This window comes from Pundamilia nyererei, unplaced genomic scaffold (genome assembly GCF_000239375.1).
Source record: "Pundamilia nyererei isolate P.nyererei 1_Seehausen unplaced genomic scaffold, PunNye1.0 scaffold00310, whole genome shotgun sequence".
NCBI classification, from domain to species: Eukaryota; Metazoa; Chordata; class Actinopteri; order Cichliformes; family Cichlidae; genus Pundamilia; species Pundamilia nyererei.
Window position 1 is genome coordinate 201,626 of NW_005187711.1, and position 22,525 is coordinate 224,150.

General features: G+C 41.2%; 1 protein-coding gene across 3 annotated transcripts in view; it reads right to left on the reverse strand.

Moving 5' to 3' along the window:
- samd4a (sterile alpha motif domain containing 4A) overlaps positions 1–22,525 on the reverse strand; it is a 74,402-nt gene that overhangs the window by 11,272 nt on the left and 40,605 nt on the right. For 2 of the 3 annotated variants that reach the window (XM_005751423.2, XM_013915485.1), the window contains exons 4-12: positions 19,517–19,804; positions 18,070–18,179; positions 17,199–17,285; positions 15,795–16,041; positions 15,611–15,696; positions 14,981–15,099; positions 14,193–14,394; positions 11,838–11,964; positions 2,494–2,577 (exon numbers count right to left, since the gene is read on the reverse strand). In XM_005751423.2, coding sequence (XP_005751480.1) covers positions 2,494–2,577; positions 11,838–11,964; positions 14,193–14,394; positions 14,981–15,099; positions 15,611–15,696; positions 15,795–16,041; positions 17,199–17,285; positions 18,070–18,179; positions 19,517–19,804 — 1,350 coding nt within the window. The remainder of the gene's footprint in view (positions 1–2,493; positions 2,578–11,837; positions 11,965–14,192; positions 14,395–14,980; positions 15,100–15,610; positions 15,697–15,794; positions 16,042–17,198; positions 17,286–18,069; positions 18,180–19,516; positions 19,805–22,525) is intronic. The other variant, XM_013915486.1, reaches the window with a different exon arrangement.

Sequence of the window (22,525 nt, forward strand, 5' to 3'; positions counted from 1 at the left end):
TCATTTCTGAACGTGACACCATAGAAATCAGTACAATCAAACCACGCTAGCTATAAACACAGCATAGCTATGCCCCTCCATCCTGTTAATCCCTCTACTAAATTAAAAAAACAAAAAACAGCCATTTGACTTCTTATGTGTACCAAATCTAATTCTGATCCGGCTACTTGTGTAGTGGAGCTTGTGACTCTGGGCTATGAATAATGATGTCATCTCATTTGAACTGAAAGCATGAAGCTTTGCTAACTCGGTGAACAGCAAGGGGGCTAGGGCTCACACTGTCATGGTGAGAAAACAACACATCTGTCAAAATACTGATAGAGCCTTTCAGAGGAAAACAACAGTCTGACACCTGCTGCTGCTGGTTTGGCTGAGGAAGAAAACGTTATCAAGCTGCACACCAGTGGAGATTTCTAATTCCACGAGAAGAAAAAAAGAAAAGGAGAAAAAGGGTTAGGGCTAATGTCCTCGCATGCTGCTGTTTAATAGTGTCGCAAAGGGGAGAATATACTGCATTAAAAAAAACTATGACGGTTAAGCTATCCTTGAATTTTGTTTTATAATTGACCCAAAGGCCTTTAAGCCTGGACTTGTTAAAGTAACACTGGCTTAAGCAGCTTGATGGAAGTGTGTACACTTTTGCATTTTTTTTAGTCCAATTTTACTTTGTGCAGTTTGGGAATATACATCATGACAAATTGAGAAGGAACACTTGTCGAGAGGCAGCTTAATCAAAGTTCATTTTAGTCCAGGCTGTCTAAAAAAGGCCATCTGTGTGCCAGAAGTCAGCATATTTTTCTATATGCCATCAAACATTTTAGGTCACTTCCTGTGGTTTGAGTTAAGTTACCAAGTTATGTTTCAGAAAACAGAAAAAAAAAAAAAAAAAAAAAAAAAAAAAAAAAAAAAGGTAAAAATTCTGATATACAGGGCATTTTTATTTATTTATTTTTTATCTTTTAAAGGTCGATGCACTCGTTTTTTTTGCTATGCCCAGTTCTGCTATACATAAACATACACACACATACAGCAGCATAAAGCAACACTTGTTCATCGTTCTGTGCTGAGGACTGAGAAGCACTGTCTTCACTTCAGCTGAGTTTTGGCCACGAGACTAAAACTCACTGTACATACGAGTATAGTTTCCACAACCAGGTCAACAACAGTCTGACTCGATTAAGGTCTCATCCACTACAGTCCTGTACAGTACTGACACATTTACAAGCTCATTTAATGTACAAGACATGGCTTTTCTTTTTTTTTTTAAGATCAGCATTTAAAGCGCCACATCATTATAAACGTTTTTTTTTTAAAGCTGTTCATATCGTTAGATTATGCGTTTACATGTATTATTAGGCATCAATTAAAAACAATGTTTACAGCAACACTCTGGCATGCTAAACTACAGTATTGATTGATTCGATCAGCCATCCCTGAATTTCAGACTGCCAACTCACTAAAACTAAATGTTGTTTATTTATTAATTATGTAGTCCTATTTTTTTTTATTTTAAAATGTTGAAACCTTTATAAAAAATAAGAATTTATGGTAAACAACATTTTCTAGCACAGCTGTGTTACTTCAGCAGGCCACTAGGAGGCTGTGGCCCACAGTTCGGGAATCAATGAGTTGGATCCAAAAGTCACATCGCTCCAAGTTGCTCAGCAGCTCATATCTAATAATATACTGGCGAAAGCTGCTGCTAAAACTTGTTTTTTTTGTAAATACTGTGGTTATTCCATTTATCTCCCTCGTCTTAAATGAACTTGACTTTACTGCAGAGTCGCTGTCAGTTTCCCAGCTTAGCATTTTTTGGACCTATCTTGCCAGATTTAAACTTCAAAATCAAAAGCATCTGAAAAATCCTTGTTGTGTTCCAACAAGTCTGGAGTCAAAATCTAAAGCTCTAAAAGCCAACAGTGTTGGGAAGGGTCAATCAGGTCCTACATCAATGTTAAAATCAATTGAGGAGATCAAGCCATAGTAAGACACCAGCTATCTGACTTTGATAGAATCTGAGAAAGAGCAAAAGTGTGCTGCTTACTATTTGTTCCAATTCTCACATGACAGAAACAGAATAGATAACATTGCACACAAACAGGTTACTGATTACTGCTTCCTGTGTCAAAAACAGAACATGACCTGAACATAGTAAGAAAATAACAACTTCAGCTAACTGAGCCGCTTAAAATGTCTTTCGTGAAAATTTGTGATTGGATTCATTAAGCGCTTCTTTAGATCACAGGAGAAACAGGGAACTTTGACAGCCACTGCATCCACCAACTACAATCCACTTTAAACCTTCCCTTAAAGCTCACAATGCTGCGCTGGAAATTTCACAGCTTTCATTGGGCAACGTTATATTATTGATTATGCAGCTTATTAGAGCACTTCTTTATAAAAGGCTCTTCTTCTTGTCCTCAGCCAAACTAAGCTTTTCATATCACAGCATTGTATTTTACAGTTAAATATGAGGATCGGTGAAAAACATACCTCCCAAGGCGTGTTCGGTCATACTCAAACACAAAGACTCAAGGCGATTATTGATGTCTGGCTCTGTCACTGGTAACTGAAGATCTGTGCAGATACAAAAACATATTGAAATCAAGAAAAACAGTGAAAACATCGAGCACAAACAGATGACAACTTGACTTCCTGAAGGAAGCAATTTAATAAAAAACAAAACAAAACAGACAAAAAAAAAAAAACAGATATGTTGCAGATTTAGCATGCTAACCCAGGGCCTGTGTATTAGCAAATTTTGTGTCTAGCAGCCTAAATAGGAACCTAGCAACCACTTCAAACCATTTAGTCCCTAGCCACTTAAGCCCCATGCCCCCGGTACCGGGGGCAAAAAGGAGGAGATCAGGTTTAATCGGTTATAACACGGGGTGAGAAATATAAGTCCAGACATGTGTGGTATCCACAGAAACCTCAGAATCTCAGCTAAAATGTCATAAACCATTTCTACAACCACCAAACACACCGAAAACAAACCATGATTAAACCAGCAGTTACGTAAATGTGCAGACGTCCCCTAAACAAACGAAACCGAACAAGAAATTCTTCAGACTTCATATAACCGGCTAACGAAAGGCTAGTTATCTTCCAGAGCTATTACTGACTCCAAACACCAAGTTTCACCACACTCTGACCAAAATTCACTGAATGAGCCGCCAAAGAAGACCACAAAAAAACCCACACAGCGGCGCAAATTCTATAAGACAGAAATTGGCTTACCATCCCGATTTCCTCAGTTACTTTCGCCGGTAGCCACGTGATTATCAGCAGTTACCACGCCTAACTAGCCGCATCACAGCTGTTTTACTTTGACAACCTCCATTTTAGACCCACCTACAGACATGTGACTGGACAGACGTCATATGCAGTAAATTCGGGCCGACGTGGTTTTTGGCCTTGCAACGTCTGATTGGTTGAAGTGACGTGAACGTGGCATTGTTACTGTGGCATTGTTACATTGTTACATTTTAATCGTTTGGCTCAAACGATTAAAATGAGGTGTCAATCATGCAAATTGACCAAAAGAAACCAAAGTTACAGCCGCTCAGAGTTTAAAGGGCCAGAAGCCAATAGCATATGCTACTTCCGGTGTGGAAACACCTGTGGGGAGCTTTGTTTCCGGTGTCCTATTAGCGCCTTGTTTATGGTCCAAAACAAGTTAAGCAAATTAATGAATCAAGCGGCGATTTACATTTCTATAGATGTCTTGGGCATTTACCCAACATATCTGTAAATGATGTTCATCGACTTGTCGATATGTTTCCCCTCCGCCTCAGAGCAAAAGAGAAAGATTCAAATGTTATAGTTCTCAGTATCTGTAAACAGCGGTCCCTTGTTTATCGCGGGTGTTATGTTCTAAAAATAACCAGCGATAAGTAGGGATGGGTACCGGTGTCCGGTGCCATCTGACATAAACGGTAGTAACCAGACCGAGAAGCAGCGCACATTTCGGTGCTTTATTTCGGTGCTTTTTTTTTCCTGAGCTGAATACACTTCTAGCCAATCATTTTACGTTTCCCAGGATAGTAGGCGGGGCCAGGTACGTACGTTCAGTTAGAGCAGAGCTACAGATTAAAAATGTCCAAGGCGAAGCGGTCAAAAGTCTGGCTGTACTTCACAGTAAAAGATGCAAACTCAGCAGCAACAAGTGCTTTAAGCTGATACTGTGATATTGTCAAAGGAGGTAACGCCTCGAATCCGATGAAACACCTGGCGACGCATAGCGTTTTTTTTAAAAGCCGAGAAATGCGCCGTATTTGATAGCTTGCTGCGAGACCTCACACTGTGCACGTTGGGTGGGTTGCCAGTTATCGGACCGGAGCAACATCCCCCAAAAACCCGAAGAATAGAGTCCTGGCCCCTAGCCCTGCCAGTGTAGCAGAAATGATGAGGATGATGATGGCAGCAGAAGCCGTTCTTCTCTGCGTGAGTCGCTTAATGTTGTCCGTGTGTAATTTACGTTGAGTAGGCTAACCACGTTATTACATTAATGCATGTAAGGTGAACTAGCAAACATCATCATAGCTACATGCGGCTGTCCTCTTGTTTGATGGCAGATACTCCCTTCACCCTGGACAATAAGGCTAAAATGACCAAAGAAAACGTGGGAAACAGTTAAACATGAGAGGTTTTTGGACAAAGTTTGTGTTTTTTTTCCATTGTTTATGCACTGCTTCCAGCCAAGAGTGATACCATATATGCCCCATAGCTGCAGAAAAGGCTAACATTGTTATCTTTTTACAAAAAACAAAACAAAACAGCTGAACATGAGAGGTTTTTGGACAAAGTTTGTGTTCTCCATTCTTTAAGCACCGGTTTGAGCACCGTTCAAGCACCGGCACCGTTTCAAAAGTACCGATTTGGCACCGGTATCGGATAAAACCTAAACGATACCCATCCCTAGCGATAAGTGAAATCAAGTAGCCAATTTTATTTTTTGACGGTGCAAAACGTTTTGTCGACATGGTCGACATACAGTACTGCACTTCAAAGTCACACTGCTAGCGATCGATGCAGCGATTCTGTACTGTACAGGAGAGACGTGACGGAGGAGATCGTCTGCAGCCGATCAGGACGCAGGACACAATGTGATGCACTACAAAATCTGCGAAACAGTGAGGTGAAAGGTGAACCGCGAGGGACCACTGTAATTTTGAAGGTAAGTCACAACATACCCTTCGTAAATGCTAATGTATAGAAACCCTTACCAGCAATCATTAATTTTTTGTGTGGCTTTTTTTCACAGTTTGTCGGTACCCCGCATGCGTGAAAGGTGTCTACCTCCGGTCGAAGCATTTTACGATAGTTACAGGTCAGAGTACCTGTTAAGATGTTAAGAATAACAAGTATCTCTTAAAATGTTTCCAATAACGAAACATTTAATATAATGTAGACAAAAACAAAAAAATAAAAAGATAGTGACAGATCGGGACTCCCGATCCTTACTGCGATCGGTAGTCCCGATGCAAAGTCGGACCGTACAAATCGGGTCTACCTGATGCATACCGCACATGTGCAGGGGTTTTCTTCTTCTTCTGTTCGTTTAATGGCAGTGTACTCCCCAGTGTACGAGGATACCGCCACCTGCTGACTGAGCGAATGAACCCTATTGTAAACTGAATTAGCGTCATTACATACGTGTGTTAAATTTGATTTAGTGATAATCGAGTGTGTTTATGCTTGTCTGTGTGGAGAGGATTGTTGGAAAAGTGATGATAATGTCCGCTATCACTGTCAATTGCCAGTAAACACTTCATCTGGCTGCTGAATCTTCACGTGACATATTATAAAGTCTGTATTATTAACCCTGTCATTAGGCACCATTCTTCTTATTTTACGGCGCCGTTGTTCAATCGGGGAATGCTCTCTGTTGAGGAGAAAAGCAAAAATTTGTTGCGGATACGGATTATCCATTGTCCCGGTAGTCGAAAAGGAGGCAGAGCTGTTAAAAAATGCTAGGAGCTAACTGGGCGCAGTGTTGCCAACTCCTCAGTAAGGAAAAAATCGCTATTGGTTGTCCTAAAAGTTGCTAAATGACGTCATTGCCTAATTTGCATAATTGGTCATGCTAATCTAATTGTAACCTATTGTTGTTGGAGAGAGAAATAACATTGTGGAAGAGACATAAAGTGAGTAAAAAACATCTTAAATGCATTTAAGAGTTTATTTAGAACTACAAATTAAATTTCTTTTAGCAATTAATGTTTGTTTTAATGTCACAATTCCAACCCTGCTCCTTTACCTGGGCTTGGACCGGCAAAAGTGACCCGAAATAGGCACTCTGGTAGAGTTACTTTGTGTGTTTATAAGTAGTTTTAAACCTTGTGATCCACAAAACAGCATAAGAGTAAAAGAGTAAAAGAAGAACTGACTCCGTTACAGCACCCACTGCTTGTTGAGAGTAAAAGCGATACGCGCTTTCACATCTTTGTCGCCAAGGGGTCTGAAAACTCGCTAAATATAGCGACAAAGTCGCTAAGTTGGCAACACTGACTGGGCGCTAACCGTATCATTCAAATATATTGAATGTCGCAATGTTGGCAAAGAGAGGAAGTGACGTAAGATTTGCGCATGCGGGGTACTGATCGGGTTTCCGGTACAGATCGGGTAGTGACAGGGTCTATTAAACGCACCATGCGCACGGCAGAAAAGGGCCATTGCCATGTAAATGTGTGAATAATTCTTCACAAATATATTTTAAAAAAAAAAAAGCATTTTTAGGCCTGTTAATAAAATTAATTCATTTCTGCTCTTAAATACCTAAAAAAAAAAAAAAAAAAAAAAATTCAACTGGCATGATGTCCAATTGTGTGCCAAAATTGGACATTTTTTGTACAACGTGTGGATATTCATGTATTGACAGTGCTGTAATTTTTCCACTGTTTCACTGTAGAAACATAAATCTTTGCATAGATGATGTTTATATGTTGGTTACTGAATTTCTGGAATGAATTGTGAACTGAGGCATATTTTTAAAAGAGTTATATGCTAAAAATAAATAAATAAATTAATTAATTAGGCGAGGATAAAATCTACTTACTTTTTCTGTGTTCCAGTCTCAGTAACTTTGACACAGTAATATCTGCTTCAATATTTACACCTCTGATGAAATTTCACAAGTGTTAGCTTTATTTTGATACCAAGATTATAAGCACAGAGTTTGTAATTGCAGAGAAATAATCAATAAAATTTGGGCATTGCATTTTCGAGCAGGAAGCTCAGAAACCCCTTGGGGCTTAAGAGGCTAGCTGAGTCTCCAACACAGACTGGGCAGTGAAAATCTCTTGTGGAAAGAGAGACAGAGTTAGGCCCAGTAGTTTGCACTGGGCTATTTATAGGGTCCAAATCCCTACCATCACCCCTTCTTCCCCCACACCCCACCAAGCCCCTGTGTACAAACTTACAGCTACACAAACACACGCTGGAAACAAGAAAAAATAAAAACATCCAATCATCTAACATACACTTGTTTCCTTATCCTCCACCACTTTTTTGTCATTTAATGAGGAACCTTATTCAAATGTCAGTAAAGAGAAAGGCACATCAGACAGTGTGTGGTTGGAGGGGTGAGGGACGTATAGCCTTTCACATCAGTTACCCTGGCCAGACACAGCTTTAATCACCCTTGAGAGCAACTTATGTGTGCATGACTCTGCAGAGTTGTCAAAGATGGAGAGAAGGGGGGAGGAGGGGAAAACAGAGAGAGAGGAAAAGAAAGAAATCTAAGAAAGAAAGTAAATGAGTGAGAGAGGGATGGAAAGCAGGCCAGGGAGCCCCGGACTCACTGCACAAAGAGCCTCATTGTGAGACTCCTTTGACTCTTTCCTCCCTCCCAGCCTCCATCTCTTCCTCTCTCACATAGCCTCAACTTCTCCCTCCACCTAATTTCGCTCCTCTCCTTTGGTCTTTTTAAAATCAGTTTTTCCTCTTCATTCTAAAATAGGGATATTTCTGTCACAGCTTGTCCATAGAAATGGTAAATACTCTGTACTTGGATAGTGCTTTTAAAGCTTAGCCATGGCCGTTCCTTTTACTGTCCACCGTTAGTGACAAGTAGCAATCAGCAGAGGCTACTACAGGTCACTTTGCTTGGCTCCCGTGGTTACAGTGACTGGTGCACACATGGACATTACAGGCGGGCCTTCAGGTCCCAGCTCAGATTGTTAACTTAGGTTAAAGCAGTGCTGGGGTATGACACACAGCTGAGGGGCACTGAGGGTTTGAGGTGTTAGGAGCATCATTTTATTGGATGAATTTGGAGTTGAACAAAATACCCTATTTGTCTCACTCAGGAGTTTCTTGATGTGTTTGGTAACCCAGGGATAGTTCAGAAAACAGCGGATAGTTTGTACAACGACAGAGGTGTCCACAAGAAGATGGCATACACTAGGGGTCGGCAACCTTTTTGATGATTTTTGATGCAATTTTCTGAAGACAGTTAAACTTGTCAGGTAGTGATGTCCAGCAGGTGAAAATGCAAGCTCCATGAACACTCACAGCTGTGGATTCCAGCTGCGTTCTTAGTTCTGCAAACTTTGACCCCCACAGAGTCGAGGTTTTCATTTCTATCAGCTGCATTTCAATGTCGCATTAACTCAGCCAGTTAATGCGAGACAAATCCAGCTGCTCATTAAAGCTTTCTGGTTTGATCAGAAAAGAAAACATTGGTCCATACACCTGAAAGTCCCAAAAACGCATTGTGAATTCTGTCTTGAGTCTACGGATGTATCAGTGTATTTCCGCGGTGCTGATGCTGCGCTGAGCGGAGAGCTCCTGAAGCATTTGAAGTGTCGGAATGTGAAAAATTCAACATTGCTTGAAATAACTGCCAGCAAGCAATGTCGCTCTCACCGGTAGGCTAAGTGATTTTTAGCCAATTACAAGTTGAATCTGATAGTTGGGGTTGTTAGCTAAGATACCGTCATTAAGAAGCGGCACAACTAATGTGTCTATGCGAGCTAATTTGCAATGTGCACCGCTGGCCCGGCCATTTATTTTTTAATGCACCCTCTCAGATTAACTCATTGCGTGTTGTGCCCAGGGCTGGACTGGGACAAAAAAATTGGCCCGGGCATTTTGACTAGAGACCGGCCCACCATGTATTATAGGAAAAGCCATAAGGCCTTTGAATGAAAACAAACGCTGTTGTGACAGTGATGCACACTGTCTTGTTGGTATACGTTTGAAATCATACATATACCAAACATTTTAAATCAGATAAAAACTTTGGTTGTAAGATTCAGATAATTATTTATTAAAAGCAAGACATTTTAAATGAGAATAAGAAAGTTATTCTCATGTTAATGCCCTACCTGGCCCCCTGGCAAAACTTTGCTAGAGCCACCCCTGCACAGTTACCAGCTGTCAGCTGCTTAGAAAAGGATCCTGGTGTTATTTGTCTCTCAGAAACAGTTCATAACTTCCCTTCAACTCATTCATCTAAAAGGTAAACCTGTTTCTCCATCACCTGTTCAGCTCTGATGATTCAGTAAGGACATCTCCTGGTTTCGTCTTCATGTTTCCCTCTCACTAGATATCCAAACCGGTATCATGACCAGCAGCTATTACAGCTGTGGCTCCAGCAAACATCAGCTGATACTAGAAATTAATATTAAATCAATTCTAACAACAGCTGATCAAGCTTAAACGTGCTGCTGTTGTTTAACGCGGCATCTGCTGGTTTCCTCTTTCTGGCACAAAGTGGACGATAAACAAACAAGAGAGAAAAGCCGATCAGCTGATCATTGATCAGTTTCATGATTGAAGTAGCAACAGGAGAGGGAGGGGAGAGAATGAGAGGAGAAGAGGCAGCTGCAGTGTAAAGACACAGAATAACTCCAGCTTTGTGTCTTTTTTCATTCTAGCTGAAGTCCGGGACAAACTGTGTTTCTTTTCAGCTCAATACGAAACGCCTAATATTTTCCCTGAATACGGGACGATTCAGTTTTTTAACGGGACAGTTGGCAACTCTACTATCTAACCTTATGAATAAAATAAAGTTCACTATCAGTAACATCATAGCACCCACCCAGCTGTAGAAACTCCATCATGCTAGCTAGTACGCAGTACGAATTACTGTAACTGACTGTAAAAAGTCAGCACAACAAAAATAAACTACAACTAAACTTGGTTTATATCTGACCCAGATAGACTGCAGGTCATAACTTCTTACCTGAAGTTCAGTTCACCTGACACTCGGACTGGCGGCCGCCTCGGGTCTCTCCTCCTCCTGCCTCCCCTTTCCCTCATCCACCTGCTGGCCTCTGTGGAAGCTCCGCCATAGCCACCACCAAACAACTGAGTTATTTTTACACATCGGCCAGCATCTGGCCAATCCACCACCTCTCATTGTTTATACCGTTACAAGGGGGGGGGAATCATCGGCCCATAAAAACAAAAAAATCACCATCGACCCAGCGGGCAAATTCCCGGTACGGCCGATGGCCAGTCCAGCTATGGTCGTGCATTAAAAACAATTTTGCCAAAGAAACATATGGGCCTTCAGACCACTTTTTCACAGTCTCAGCTGTGCCAAGTGAAAGCATTGGTCTGTGCCTGGGCTGATGGCGGACCAAGTTTTGCCTTGAGAGCTGCAAGCCTTAATGTCAGCACAGAGCAGGGACCCGTGTCCCTTGGTAGCGAAGTCCACAAACTGAGTGAAATTGGAACAAAGTCACTTCATTTCAGTCCCCAGAAGTCATGAGGAAAGTACACAGGTGCAGAGAGTAGTCTTACAGTAACAGACTTGATGATATAAGCCATGTTTGACAAGCATGTGAAAGGAGAAATGTAATCAACCAGCAAAATAGCATACAAACTGCTTGGGTATGTAATATAATGCAACTCTGCTACTAACACTTCAATAAGTGGGCTGCAGAAATGATCCTTCATGGTAATGTGACCAGGGTGGCACCATTTGCTGTTAATAAATGCAGCAAGTGCCGCCCCTCCTTCCTTGCCCCTCTTAAATTTGGTTCTGTTTGCCAGGAAGCATCTGAAAACAGTGAGTGGTAATGATGAGATCCAGGGTCTTTCATGCAGCAGTGTTTTTGTGAAACCCATAATATTCGATGCTCAAGGAAAAAATTACTTAGTTTCTCACTCAGTTTTATATTCTAGTAACCTCTGATACCCCATGAGGGAAAAACAAGAGATGCGTGTCCCCTCTTCAACAGCCTATGAGGTCTGGAGTCAGACAAATGCCTATACAGAGGAACCTGCCCGAACTTCTGCTGAGATGTTAGCTCTTGTTCTGCTCTCCTGCTCATACATATAATCTGCTGGTTTGTGGCATAAATAACTGAGTGTTGATTTGCTTGGCAACAGTATGATGTTTAAATGAAGACGGTAATAGCATCATTTAAAAAAACAAAAAACAAACAGCATAGGCATAGATGGCAAAGTTCCAGAAAGTCCTGAGCAGCAGCAACACTGTGGGGAAAAAAAATAAATAAAAAGTAGGAAATGGCTAGAAAAACAAATCTAACAGGCTGCATGTACAGCTGTTTAGATCTACGACTGCATAAAGGCCAACATTCACCACTTAGCTGGCATGTTCAAAGCCTGAAGATGGTTATGTAGCTTTGTCTTGTTCTAACACACATATAATTTAGTTGGGGGATTCTACTTTATTCAGCCCATCCCTGAAGTGTGACTTCTTCTAGCTGCCCCACTGTCAGCAGATACCACGCTGATGTCAGCGCCATCAATGCAGATGAATTAATGAGCCGGCATTCCTGCCAGTTCCAAGGTGTTAAAGCAAATGTTAGTGTTGTAATTAGTTAAAGTAAATGTAAGTGTGTCCCGGCATTACTTACCAGCTTGTTGGAACGTGACCACGGTTTGTGGTGTGGTGTGAACTGGTAGGGAACGTGTCCTCTGCACGGAACTGTGGGTACGACTGGGCATGCTGTTACTTCCTCCAGGATTAGCAAACCATGGACCCTGAGGAGGACATTTCAAGATTACATAGCAGAGAATGTGCAATGATATCCAAAGTCTCAGTCTTGGTGGAAATGGGTTTAAAATTTGTACAAAAGTTTTTGTTTCTGCTCTCAAAATGTAGTAAACTGAAATGTTCACCAAAACTCTGCTTGATCACTATCAGGACATTGCCAGAAAAAAAAAAAAAAAAGGGGGGGGGGGGGAATTATTTATAACTTCACATTATTACGAATGAATGTGGATCTGGGGTGCACGACAAATGTTTGTTGTTCTTTTTTTTCTTTTTGTGATACAAGGAAAGTTAATTTTGAGAAGTTCCTGCTTTATTTGAACTTAACAGTACCAGACCATAAGCATGGACTTCAGAACTCACACTGGCCTGTGGATTACGTAGTTAAGATTAAATAGAGAAATGTAATAGGCAAAATCCCATTTCTTCATTATGATTCAATGCACAAATTACAAGACCAAAGATTCTGCTCCAACTTCCCTACCGTTCCCCACATCAGCGCTTTGGCTAAAACCTTCCCTGACCAAAAACATGAATGCATGAAATGTGCAAGCTTGAAAAAACTCATGTAAGACCACAACTTCTTAAATACTTTCATTCCCCACACTCCTGTCTGAATGTCTAGCCCACACCTAATGACAGTCTCAGACGCTCACCACGTGAATTCCTCACTGTAACCTGCCCATTATACCCCCAACAGCACTGCCACATGCCCCTCCCCTCACCAATCCACCCCACCCACCCCCACCCCTCCAGCGCCGCAGGCCAGGGAAAAACAGGAAATGCCTGTGCACTGTTCTCACTGCCTCTGACTGGCCCCCTCTCTCTTACATATATATAGACACACACTTAAACACTCCCTCTCTCGCTTGTTGTCCCTCCTCCTTCAACGGCACGGCTACCTCTCCCAAAATATGACTCACACATTTCCCCACCCGCCCTCCTTCTCCTCTCACTGCACATTCACACACAAGAAGGTCCAGCGTGACGAGGAGGAACTGAGGTATTTCCTCCCATTGTAAAGGATGAGAGAGCAAGAGAGAAGGAGGGAAAGAGAAGGAGGGACAGAAAGTTTTCCAGTGAACTGGGTCAGCCCAGACACAAGCGTGCCAGGATGGGCCTGAAACAGCTCCACAGCTCCTCCTGTTTCAATGTTCTGCACTGACGCAGAGCCTCTGGTATGTGGGGTGACCTGCCTATGAGTTCCATCCACCTCACTTCATTTGCCAGACACCACCACCACTGTTACTCTTCCTCACCCTGCATTTCTTTGTCATGGAATAAAAAGACTATTTCAGGCAGAATACATGCTGAAGAAGGAATTCTGCTGCCCGAGGTACTGTAAACATCCTGGAATGTATTATTATGCACTACAAAATGTTCCTTTGTACAGTCACATACACCACTGCCATTCACCACAGTCCCTTTAAACACACAATTTAACTCCCATTTAGTACTTATTGAAGTCAGACTTAAGGAATCAGTACATGCTGTAGTATATTGTAAACATAAATATGACTGAATCTATATAAACCAAGTCTGCTGAAAAGAGGGAACACTGCGAGGGGCTGTGGGTCAGGTGGTAGTGCATGCTGAGGTTAGCGACTCAATCCCCTGTTGTTCAGTCCATGTCAAAGTATGCTTGGGCAAGATTGTCGCCCATCTATTGGATTGGGAGTTTGTGTGAATGTTAGACAAAAAGGGCTTAGGAATACATAAAAGCATTGTAGGTGTTATATTGGGTGAATAAGAAGTGTAGTAGAAAGCGCTGTGATTGCTCAGAATAAGTAGAATAGTGCTATTTAAGTACCTCTCAGTTCAACAAAACATCCTCAACATGCCCAGTGTGTGGAAGTAATAAAAAAAAATTGCTTTGAAGAGTTTAGGGATAAGACAACTGATTAATATTTTGTTTAGTTTTTGAAACAAAAACATTAAACCTGCATTTTCTACATTTATAAAGAAAAAAGCTTTCAAATATTTTAAACTGTAATAGCCAATCCACAATATAAGGACAGATTAACTGAAGATGATCAATACCCACAAATTAGCTGATAACCTTGCAGATTATACAATACTGGTAATACAAGTTGGTTATTATATGCTGGTCTTCCTGTATGTGTCCTTGTTGTCCACTGGACATTCAAGCGTCCTGCTCTTCCTATTTGACGACTCATATCTGCTAACTGGTTCAAACAATCTGCTTATTTGAACTCACATGTCTTCCTTGCTTGGGACCGGTGGGTGTGCTGCTGGAGCTACGAGGTGTGGGTCCCAGCAGCCCCCCGCTGCCCAACAGGCCCAGCCTGGCACCCGGCAAACTCCGGGAGGGCATCTGGAACTGGTGAAGGCTCCTCCTGGCTGACACACTGCCCCCAACACAGCCAGTGGTAGGGAGAGAGTTGGACTGGCCAAAGCGGCTGCGACAGGACAAAACAAAAGTTGTACAGAGGCGAGCATTGTCTAAGGTGTTTGGATGTTAAAAAGAACAGCAGCTGTGCATTTAAATAATATGAAGCACAGAAGAATCTTTTTGTAAAATAATTATGCCAACTTTAATTTTCTTCCATTTTCAGGAAGCTGTGCTGCTGGATAGATAGAAAAAAAAAACATATGCAAATTTCACTTGACTAAAGTAGTTTTAAATTGACATTTAATGCATATGCTAGTTTGAAAGTAATTCAGTCCAGTAGAGTATAATCATCCCAAAGCTACAACACTGCACATGAATACAGAACAGTTTTTCCTCAAACTTAACTTGAACTGGCTTCTTTGTTGTCTACATTAATTCTTTAACTGTTAGACGTAAATAAAGTAGTTTGTGTAAAAATTAGCCACTAAATGTTAACACATTTAACTTTTGCTTCCCACTTATTTAATAATTTTCACATAGAAGTCTGTCTTTTTTAAAAATTGTTTTAACAAAGTTTGTCAAACTTTTTCAACTGTCTTTATTACAGGAAATACCACTGGAAAATTAAGACTATTGCTCATCTGTGTGCATACCTCCTCTGCGGTCGGTACCCTGCAATGTCAAGCAGGTTTTTCCTCGGAATGGACCGGAACAGCCTCTGGACCTGTTGTTTCCATGACAACAGTCTCTTCTTCTGCGTCTCAGTGAAGGACTGAGAACAAGGGAGAATGGGGATTATAAAATCTGGGGTGAAGTGAAGCATTACTGCTGAAGAACATGGCTCAGTGTGGCTCATGTCACACAGCACATTTACACCAAAGCACAATGATGCTAGGCAAAAACACAAGACATTTAACAGACAAAGAAAAAGAGTGGATAGAAATGATCTGTTATTTATGGTAAGTAAATAACAGATCAGGGACTAATTGGACAACTGCATTTCATTTAATTAGACATATTATTACTAGTTAAACTGTCCTAAATTTCAAATGTATTAATATCAAATATATAATATCCTGTGCTGCTAATCCCTTTAAACAACATTAATATTGGTAATAGACAAAATTAACTTCCATTATTGTAACTATCTGTGAACAACTATAAAATCTATTTGCTGATATATTTCATTGACTGACATTTTATTTGGTATTTGGGGGAAAAATGAATTGCATTGAACTGATACTACTATCAGATATAAACATCAAAAGGAGGGGGGTGGCTACCTCATGGATAAGGCACTTGTCAATGAGTTGTAGGTAGGAGCTGATGTTGTCCTCGTCTGACCTTGACACCAGCAGCTGTGTGCAAACTGTGGACAGCACAGATATGAAAACACAGACATTAAATCCAACTCATCCCTTGGCCCCAGAAATCAATCTCAATTGCATGTTGTTGTGAGGAGCTCACCTTTGCCCATAACACGAGTGAACTGACCAGGTATATCCCCCTCAGCGATCACACTGGTGCCAGACTCAGCCTCTCCTCCACTTCCCCCACTCAGGTGGGAGCCAGGTGCGGCGCTTTTGCCTTCCGGGGTCAGCAGCGGGCGATGCAAAGAGGCCTCTTCGCCACCACTGAAAGCCTTAATAGGAGTCATGATCATTTGGTGGAGCTCCTGGAGTGGGGCACGAAGGTTACCGCCCTCTAACACATCCTGGTGGCAGCAAATGACATCAGGTAAAGATGGTTTTTACTTTACAGATGAGATCCTAAAATCTAATGAAGTGACAGAAGAATTGTATCATTGCGGGGACCACATCTATGTAAAAACATTTATGTAAAAGTGTGCCAATTCTAACCTAGATAATGAATATTTAAGGTGTAATGTGTGAAATTCAGAATCACAAGATGTTGCACAAGCAGATGAGCATCTCAAGCAAAAACAAAGAGACACACCTCCCTCCACGTTTCATTTAAGCTATTATCAGAAAGCTTCTGACACGCTGGTCAGACCCAAGCACGCTGAAGAGATCACATCTGTCAGCTGAAGCCAGCTGAGAGAAGACAAGCTGGTGGAGATGGAGCAAACAGGGAGGTGCTGCTTAAAATCCTACCCCAATGAGCTAGATTTGGATAAATCAATTGACTAATAAGTGCTCTTCTTCTTCAGGAGCACTGACCAAATGCTCCAGATTGCACCCTGCCATTTCAGTTTTACTTTCACTTTCACTCTCTTCTTTTTATGATAATTAGCCAACCGTTTCAAACAGAAGGACTCACATGCAACAACATGCACGCAAGGCGTTTCTGGCTTCAAAACACAGAAGCTCAGATTACAACACAGATAGAGGGAGTGTGACTTTATTCTCTGATAAGTATGCTTTACTCCACCATATCATCACACAACAAATTGTTCAAAATTGTACAAAAAGGGGAAAAATACAGCTTAATTTCCTTCACTTATGTCCACACACGTCATATCAGCCTACCTCCCACACTACACACTTCAAAGCAGTAGACAAGTCTGTGTGAACTCAAAATACCGAGCAGCAGGTGTCTTGTTTCCCAAGCTCTTCAAATGTACAGTAACATGCTTTTAAAATGATTCGTCATTGATGAAATCATTAATGGAAAGGTTAAGCCTGAATTTAGCTGCCTCAAGAAGTTGTGGCGTGCCCTTGAGCGTCATTGTCTTGCTCTGAAGGCTGAATGAAAGAGTGCAGGGGTGGGGGAGGCAGACGGGTTTAAATTAGGAGCCCAAAAGTCTCTTTCCTGGATTAGGTGTTCCCTTAGCTGTCATCTCAGATACATAACACCAACACCACAAACAAGCTTTGAGGTGGACTGGATGCAACATGTAGTCCTTCTGACCTTTTCCAGGCTCCGGAGTAGGTTCTGCCTCTCTTTGAGCTTCTGAATGCTGATAACAATCTTGTGCCGTGCTCCTTTAGTGACTTTCTGTTGGAGGAAACAGTTTGGCATCAAACATCTCTTCTCATTGACAATACAGGCCTAATGCAATGATAGCTCTCTTACAAACACAGTGTGATAAGGTTTTTCCAAATGGAAAGAGGTTTTGTGCTTATTTTTTAAATAAACATGAGTTAGGCCTGTCTTTTTAGGACAGATTCTCATTACTTAAAACGCTCTGTTGGTTTAGACTACATTAGCCTTTCATTTGGAGATTGGAAATTTTTGTTGATGATGACTCCTCTTGGACATTTTGTTCACAACATCTCAGTGAAAATGTGCACTTCATTAGGTTCAGCCTAAAAACGAATTAGCAGCACCTGGAGGAAGTACGCAACTTCCCAGTGGACGGAGTTGTGTTAATTTTAGCTACATCCGCTGTTTCAGAATAGCCTATCCATGTCCTTACACACAAGCATCAAGAACTAAATGTCTTGTACCATTTAATACAACATTATCAGGTTTCAACTTGAGTAGATCTGACGTAGACTACACTGATTTTGTAGTCCAGGATATTAACATGTTTCTCTTTTTGCAATTCTGGGCCCTATGTCCCAGAGGTACATGCTCATCTACTATTTGTTTTTTTGTTTGTTTGTTTTTAAACACAGACTTATTGCCTTGCATACAAATAGCAATTTCTGAATTACTGTGCAAATATAAAGTTGGTATCTGTATAAAATTTGTCCAGAATAAAAGCTATACTAATTGTAGAAATTATTACTACATCAGCTCACTTTGTCTACAAGTACGTGGGTGCACATGTGTTTACCTGTGCTTCTAGTTGCTCTTCAGTCAGTGCCATCATCTCATCGTAGGTCATTGTGGAGAAGAGAGCGGCGTACTTATGGAGACGGAGACTCTTCAGCCAAGCAGGAACATCTGAGGGACAAAGACATATTACATAATCACTGCTGCAGACGACCAAACAAATGGGTCAAACTACAGAGGATGTTAAGCTTATTGCTGACACATCTTTGTACTAACGTAGAATAATAAGGGCTGCTGGCTTAGCTTTTTTTCTTTTCTAAAATATGCAATACTTTTTGCCTGTTTTGAGGACTGATTTGCAGAAGTTCAGAGACCAAAAAGGCACACCGAAAACCCACCCTCAATCTCCACCTACTCTGCCTGGTGTGATGTGGCTTGTGATTACACAAAGTTTGATGGTCTTTGAGAGCATTTGATCACTGGCACTTTTCGATTTAGCTGAATCATGAATAATGTGATAAAAGAGTCCAAAACCAAGTCTGTAATGCAGTATTTCATTGTTAGACTATGACAGCAACAACAACAGACAACTGAAAAATAAAACCCTCTAAAACAGATTTTACAAATGACAGTTTGTTCTCTTAGAACTATCAATGAAAACTGTCAGAACTGCATTCCTATTTATCTGAATGACTGCATTTCAAAAAAAAAAAAAAAAGAAAAAAAAAAGACCCAGACGACCAGAAAGGGTTTCATGCTGTGCAGACACTGATCGCCTCAGAGTAAGGTCAATAAGGTCATTAGTTCTGACCTCTGCTTCCTCTCACAAACTGCACGACTGGATTAACAACTTGCCACGCCCTTTTACTGAATGCTTGTAAAGCACAAACAGCAGATAGTCATAAGTTTCCTCATAGAAGTGGTCCATATCAGTGATGGAGGAACCAAAAGAAAATAAGTGATGTAAATAAAGAAAGTTTCTTTGCCAAAGACACTTTAATATTGTAATATAGTGGGACTGATTAGTGGACAACCTGCTCTTCCACCTGAATCACATCCAATTACCGGTAGTAGTGAATGTCTGAAAGCTCGGCTGACTATAGTATTGAACCTAGTCTGTCTCAATACTCATTCCCACCAAATCAGTCAACCTAGGAGAGTACTTTTGATCTAAATAGGGGAGCCTGTCATTACCCATTTAACCTCACTGATAAATTGTTTTCATGTTTCATTTTTGTGAAAGCAAGTGTGGACTTCAAAATCAGTGGTTAGTTCCGACATCTTAATTTGTCTCTTGATTCTTGGAAATTAAATCTATAAAGTTATCTTAAAATCCAATATCTAGTGACTCTGTCCCAGAGTTGGCATTGCTATTTCGGGAGTTCACCTTATTCCCTTGAAACTGTTATCCATCTATGCGCATTTCGACTGCGAGTCAGCCACCTCACTCCAATGTTTGCCATAATCCAGTAGGTCACGAATATTGAACAGGTCTCTTTCTTACTCACCCCTCATGCCACTGCCCTCTTCATGAAAGGAACTGCGATGCAGACCTGAACCTCCTCCTAAACCAGCATCCTCCAGATGCTCACTGCCTCCACTGCCAGAGGAGGCGATGCTGCTTTGTGGAGAGAGAGGTGCGTGGTCTGGGGCTGGGCCTCTAGCAGTCCGAAGATCTTCCTGGGAAAGCCATGCGTGACCCAGAAGCTGGTTGTTGGGGCCACTCATGGGGGGTGTGAGGGACACTGAGCGCTTTAAGGGACTGTGCTGTTGGCTGCCACCTCCACTTGTAAGGACTGTAAACCAACAACACCACTAGTCACTCAGACTGACTGGGAACATTATATAGTTCACGCACTCCTGTGTTCAAGAACACTGAACATGAAGTCATTTTCTTTACATTTTGGCGATCTATAGGCTTCTAATCCATATGTATTTGGACAATGACAATGACTGTGTACACCACCACAGTTGACTTGAATCAATATGTGACTTGAGCCCAGACCTTAAGGTTGGATCCAAGGGTTTGTTTGTTTTGTTCTTTGTTTGCTTTTTAAATATAAAAAAAAAAAAAATTAATGAACTGTTTAGGAATTACAGCTATTTTTGTACACAGTGCCTCAAATTAATTAGGCAAACTAACATTTTAAATGTTTATGTTTTGATGCTGCTGAGCTCGTGTGTGCATTCTTTTTTTTTAAATCAATGTATCAGATTACTGATTGGGCAACTCAAACTTTTTGCTGTCTCTGATTGGTTTATTTTGGTTTTTCAGCCTATTAATGGCCACCTTCACTTGCATCAACATCTCTTTGGACCTCATATTGAGAGTTCCAGTAAATAGCTACCAAATAAAAGACCAACAACATGAAACTCCTCAGTCAGTCAATTGCCCAATTATGTCTTAGCTTCTAAAAATGGGGGACTGTGTATAAAAATAGCTGCAGATCCTGAACAGTTAATGCAGATAATTGTTAACTCTGCCACTGTCAAACAGTTTATTGTGCTATTGACCCTTCTTTGGTGTCGTTTATTCGAATGGATGATTGAAGCCTGAAGAAATGAAGCAATTTAAGAATTTATTCATGTAGCAACCAGGTGCTTCAGTATAATGTGGAAGAACCATGAACAGCCACAACCCCATGGCACCTCCTCCTCATGCTGAGCAACAGCTTCTTTTCTAAGCTTTGCTTCTTAGTTCCAATTGTTTTAGGCAGAATTTGTACTCATAGATGAACATAATATTCCTTGACATGTTAAGGTGCACATGTTGCCGACATCAGCGCTAACAGGTCCGACAGTGACAGATGGACTGATTGACCGCTTTTCTACTCTCTTGGAGTACTCAAAGCGCTCTATACAACATGCCACACACACCCAATCTCACAAGCACTGACTCTAAACTGAGTGCTTTTCTAACGACATTCACACACATTCACACTCCGATGGATGAATCAGAGAGCAACTTGGGGTTAGTCTCTTGCCCAAGGATACTTGGCATGCAGACTAGAGGATCCAGGGATCAAACCACCAACCTTCCAATCAGTAGGTGACCTGCTCTACCTCCTGAGCTACAGCCACCCCAATAATGATCCTTCCGCAGGCTGGCTGTCATAGAAGGCCTCCCGACCACCCTACGAGACGGGCTGTGTGTAGTCTGTTCTGGATTATCTGGGTAGAGACCCATCGGCCATATCATCCTAACTGCAAATCTGTAGATGACTGCCATCATCTTGGGACGCCCAATTTGCAGCCTGTCTCCAACATTTCCTGTTATATGGAACTTCAATTGGGAGACGGTACTAGCTCTCACTTCAAATCGTGCTGCATCTTTGTTTTACAGAACATCAGCTTGAAGTTCCCCTATGGCACACCCTACCCAGATCAGTCAAATTTGGCATGCCTGGAGCAGACACCAATTTTCCACTGTAGCAAGGTCGAAGCTCACAGGTGCTGCTTATCAGAGACTAATTGGACACCTGTTTATCAGCACCTGGGATTCCAGAATCTCAAACCAACAGTCAATAGCTGAATAAGCTGTTTGGCAGTGGCAGAGAAGATTTGGCAAGTTTTTCCATTGGCACAACCCATGTACTCCACTCAATCGCCAAATGCATTTTCCTTACAAATATGACACCAGTTATTGCCAAGAAGCATTGTTACAACAAAGAAATAAGCGACCAAACACAAAGTAGTTCAGACATTAAAGTAAAATGAAGTGTTTTTTGTGCTATTGGAAGAATGCGGCTGCATTTGCAAAACAGAAAATACATACGACTCTCAGGTTTATCTCCCCTTTGTGCTGCGTCTCAAATGATGTTGTGCCTGTTTAATACATGCACTGCATTTTCTGCCTGGGATTTTATGCAAGTGTACATTCTCAGTGTGTAAATTTATCCTCTATATAGAGCCCTCAAAAATTCCATAGTTGGCTAAAAAAAAAAAAAAAAAAAAAAAAGTAGCACACAACATGCCTCTTTAGGGCTTACATTAATCATAATTCTCTTGTTTTATTAGAGTACTCAAAATCAGAATTTCCTGCTCACTATAAACTACAGCTCATCTGTGACATAAGTAGTTATTTAGATTTAATATCTGAAGTTTCAACCTCCAAGCAACATACTAAACAATGCCTGTTCAATGACCTGAGGAAATATTTTTCCACTGTGTAAATAACTTAAGTAAATCCATCGACCAAGATATCCATTTGCTTGAAAAGCCTTTCCTCTTCATTTCTTCATCTTAGTAAGTGAAGTCTACTCTTACGGGGTCAAACCAAGGTTACCATTACTACTAAAATAGCAATACTTTCATCTCAAAACAGTTCTAGGATCACACATTTTCCTGAGACTGTTGAAGTGGATGAAGAGAATGAAAAGGTGGAGAAGAGCAAACAACTTTTTTGTGTCGCCTGTCTGGCAGGGTAAACTGCCATCGATAGTCCAGGCTCTCTCTCCTCCTCCTATATGTGGTGCTCTTACTGTTGGCGCTATGTATAGGACTTCATGGGCTCCGTT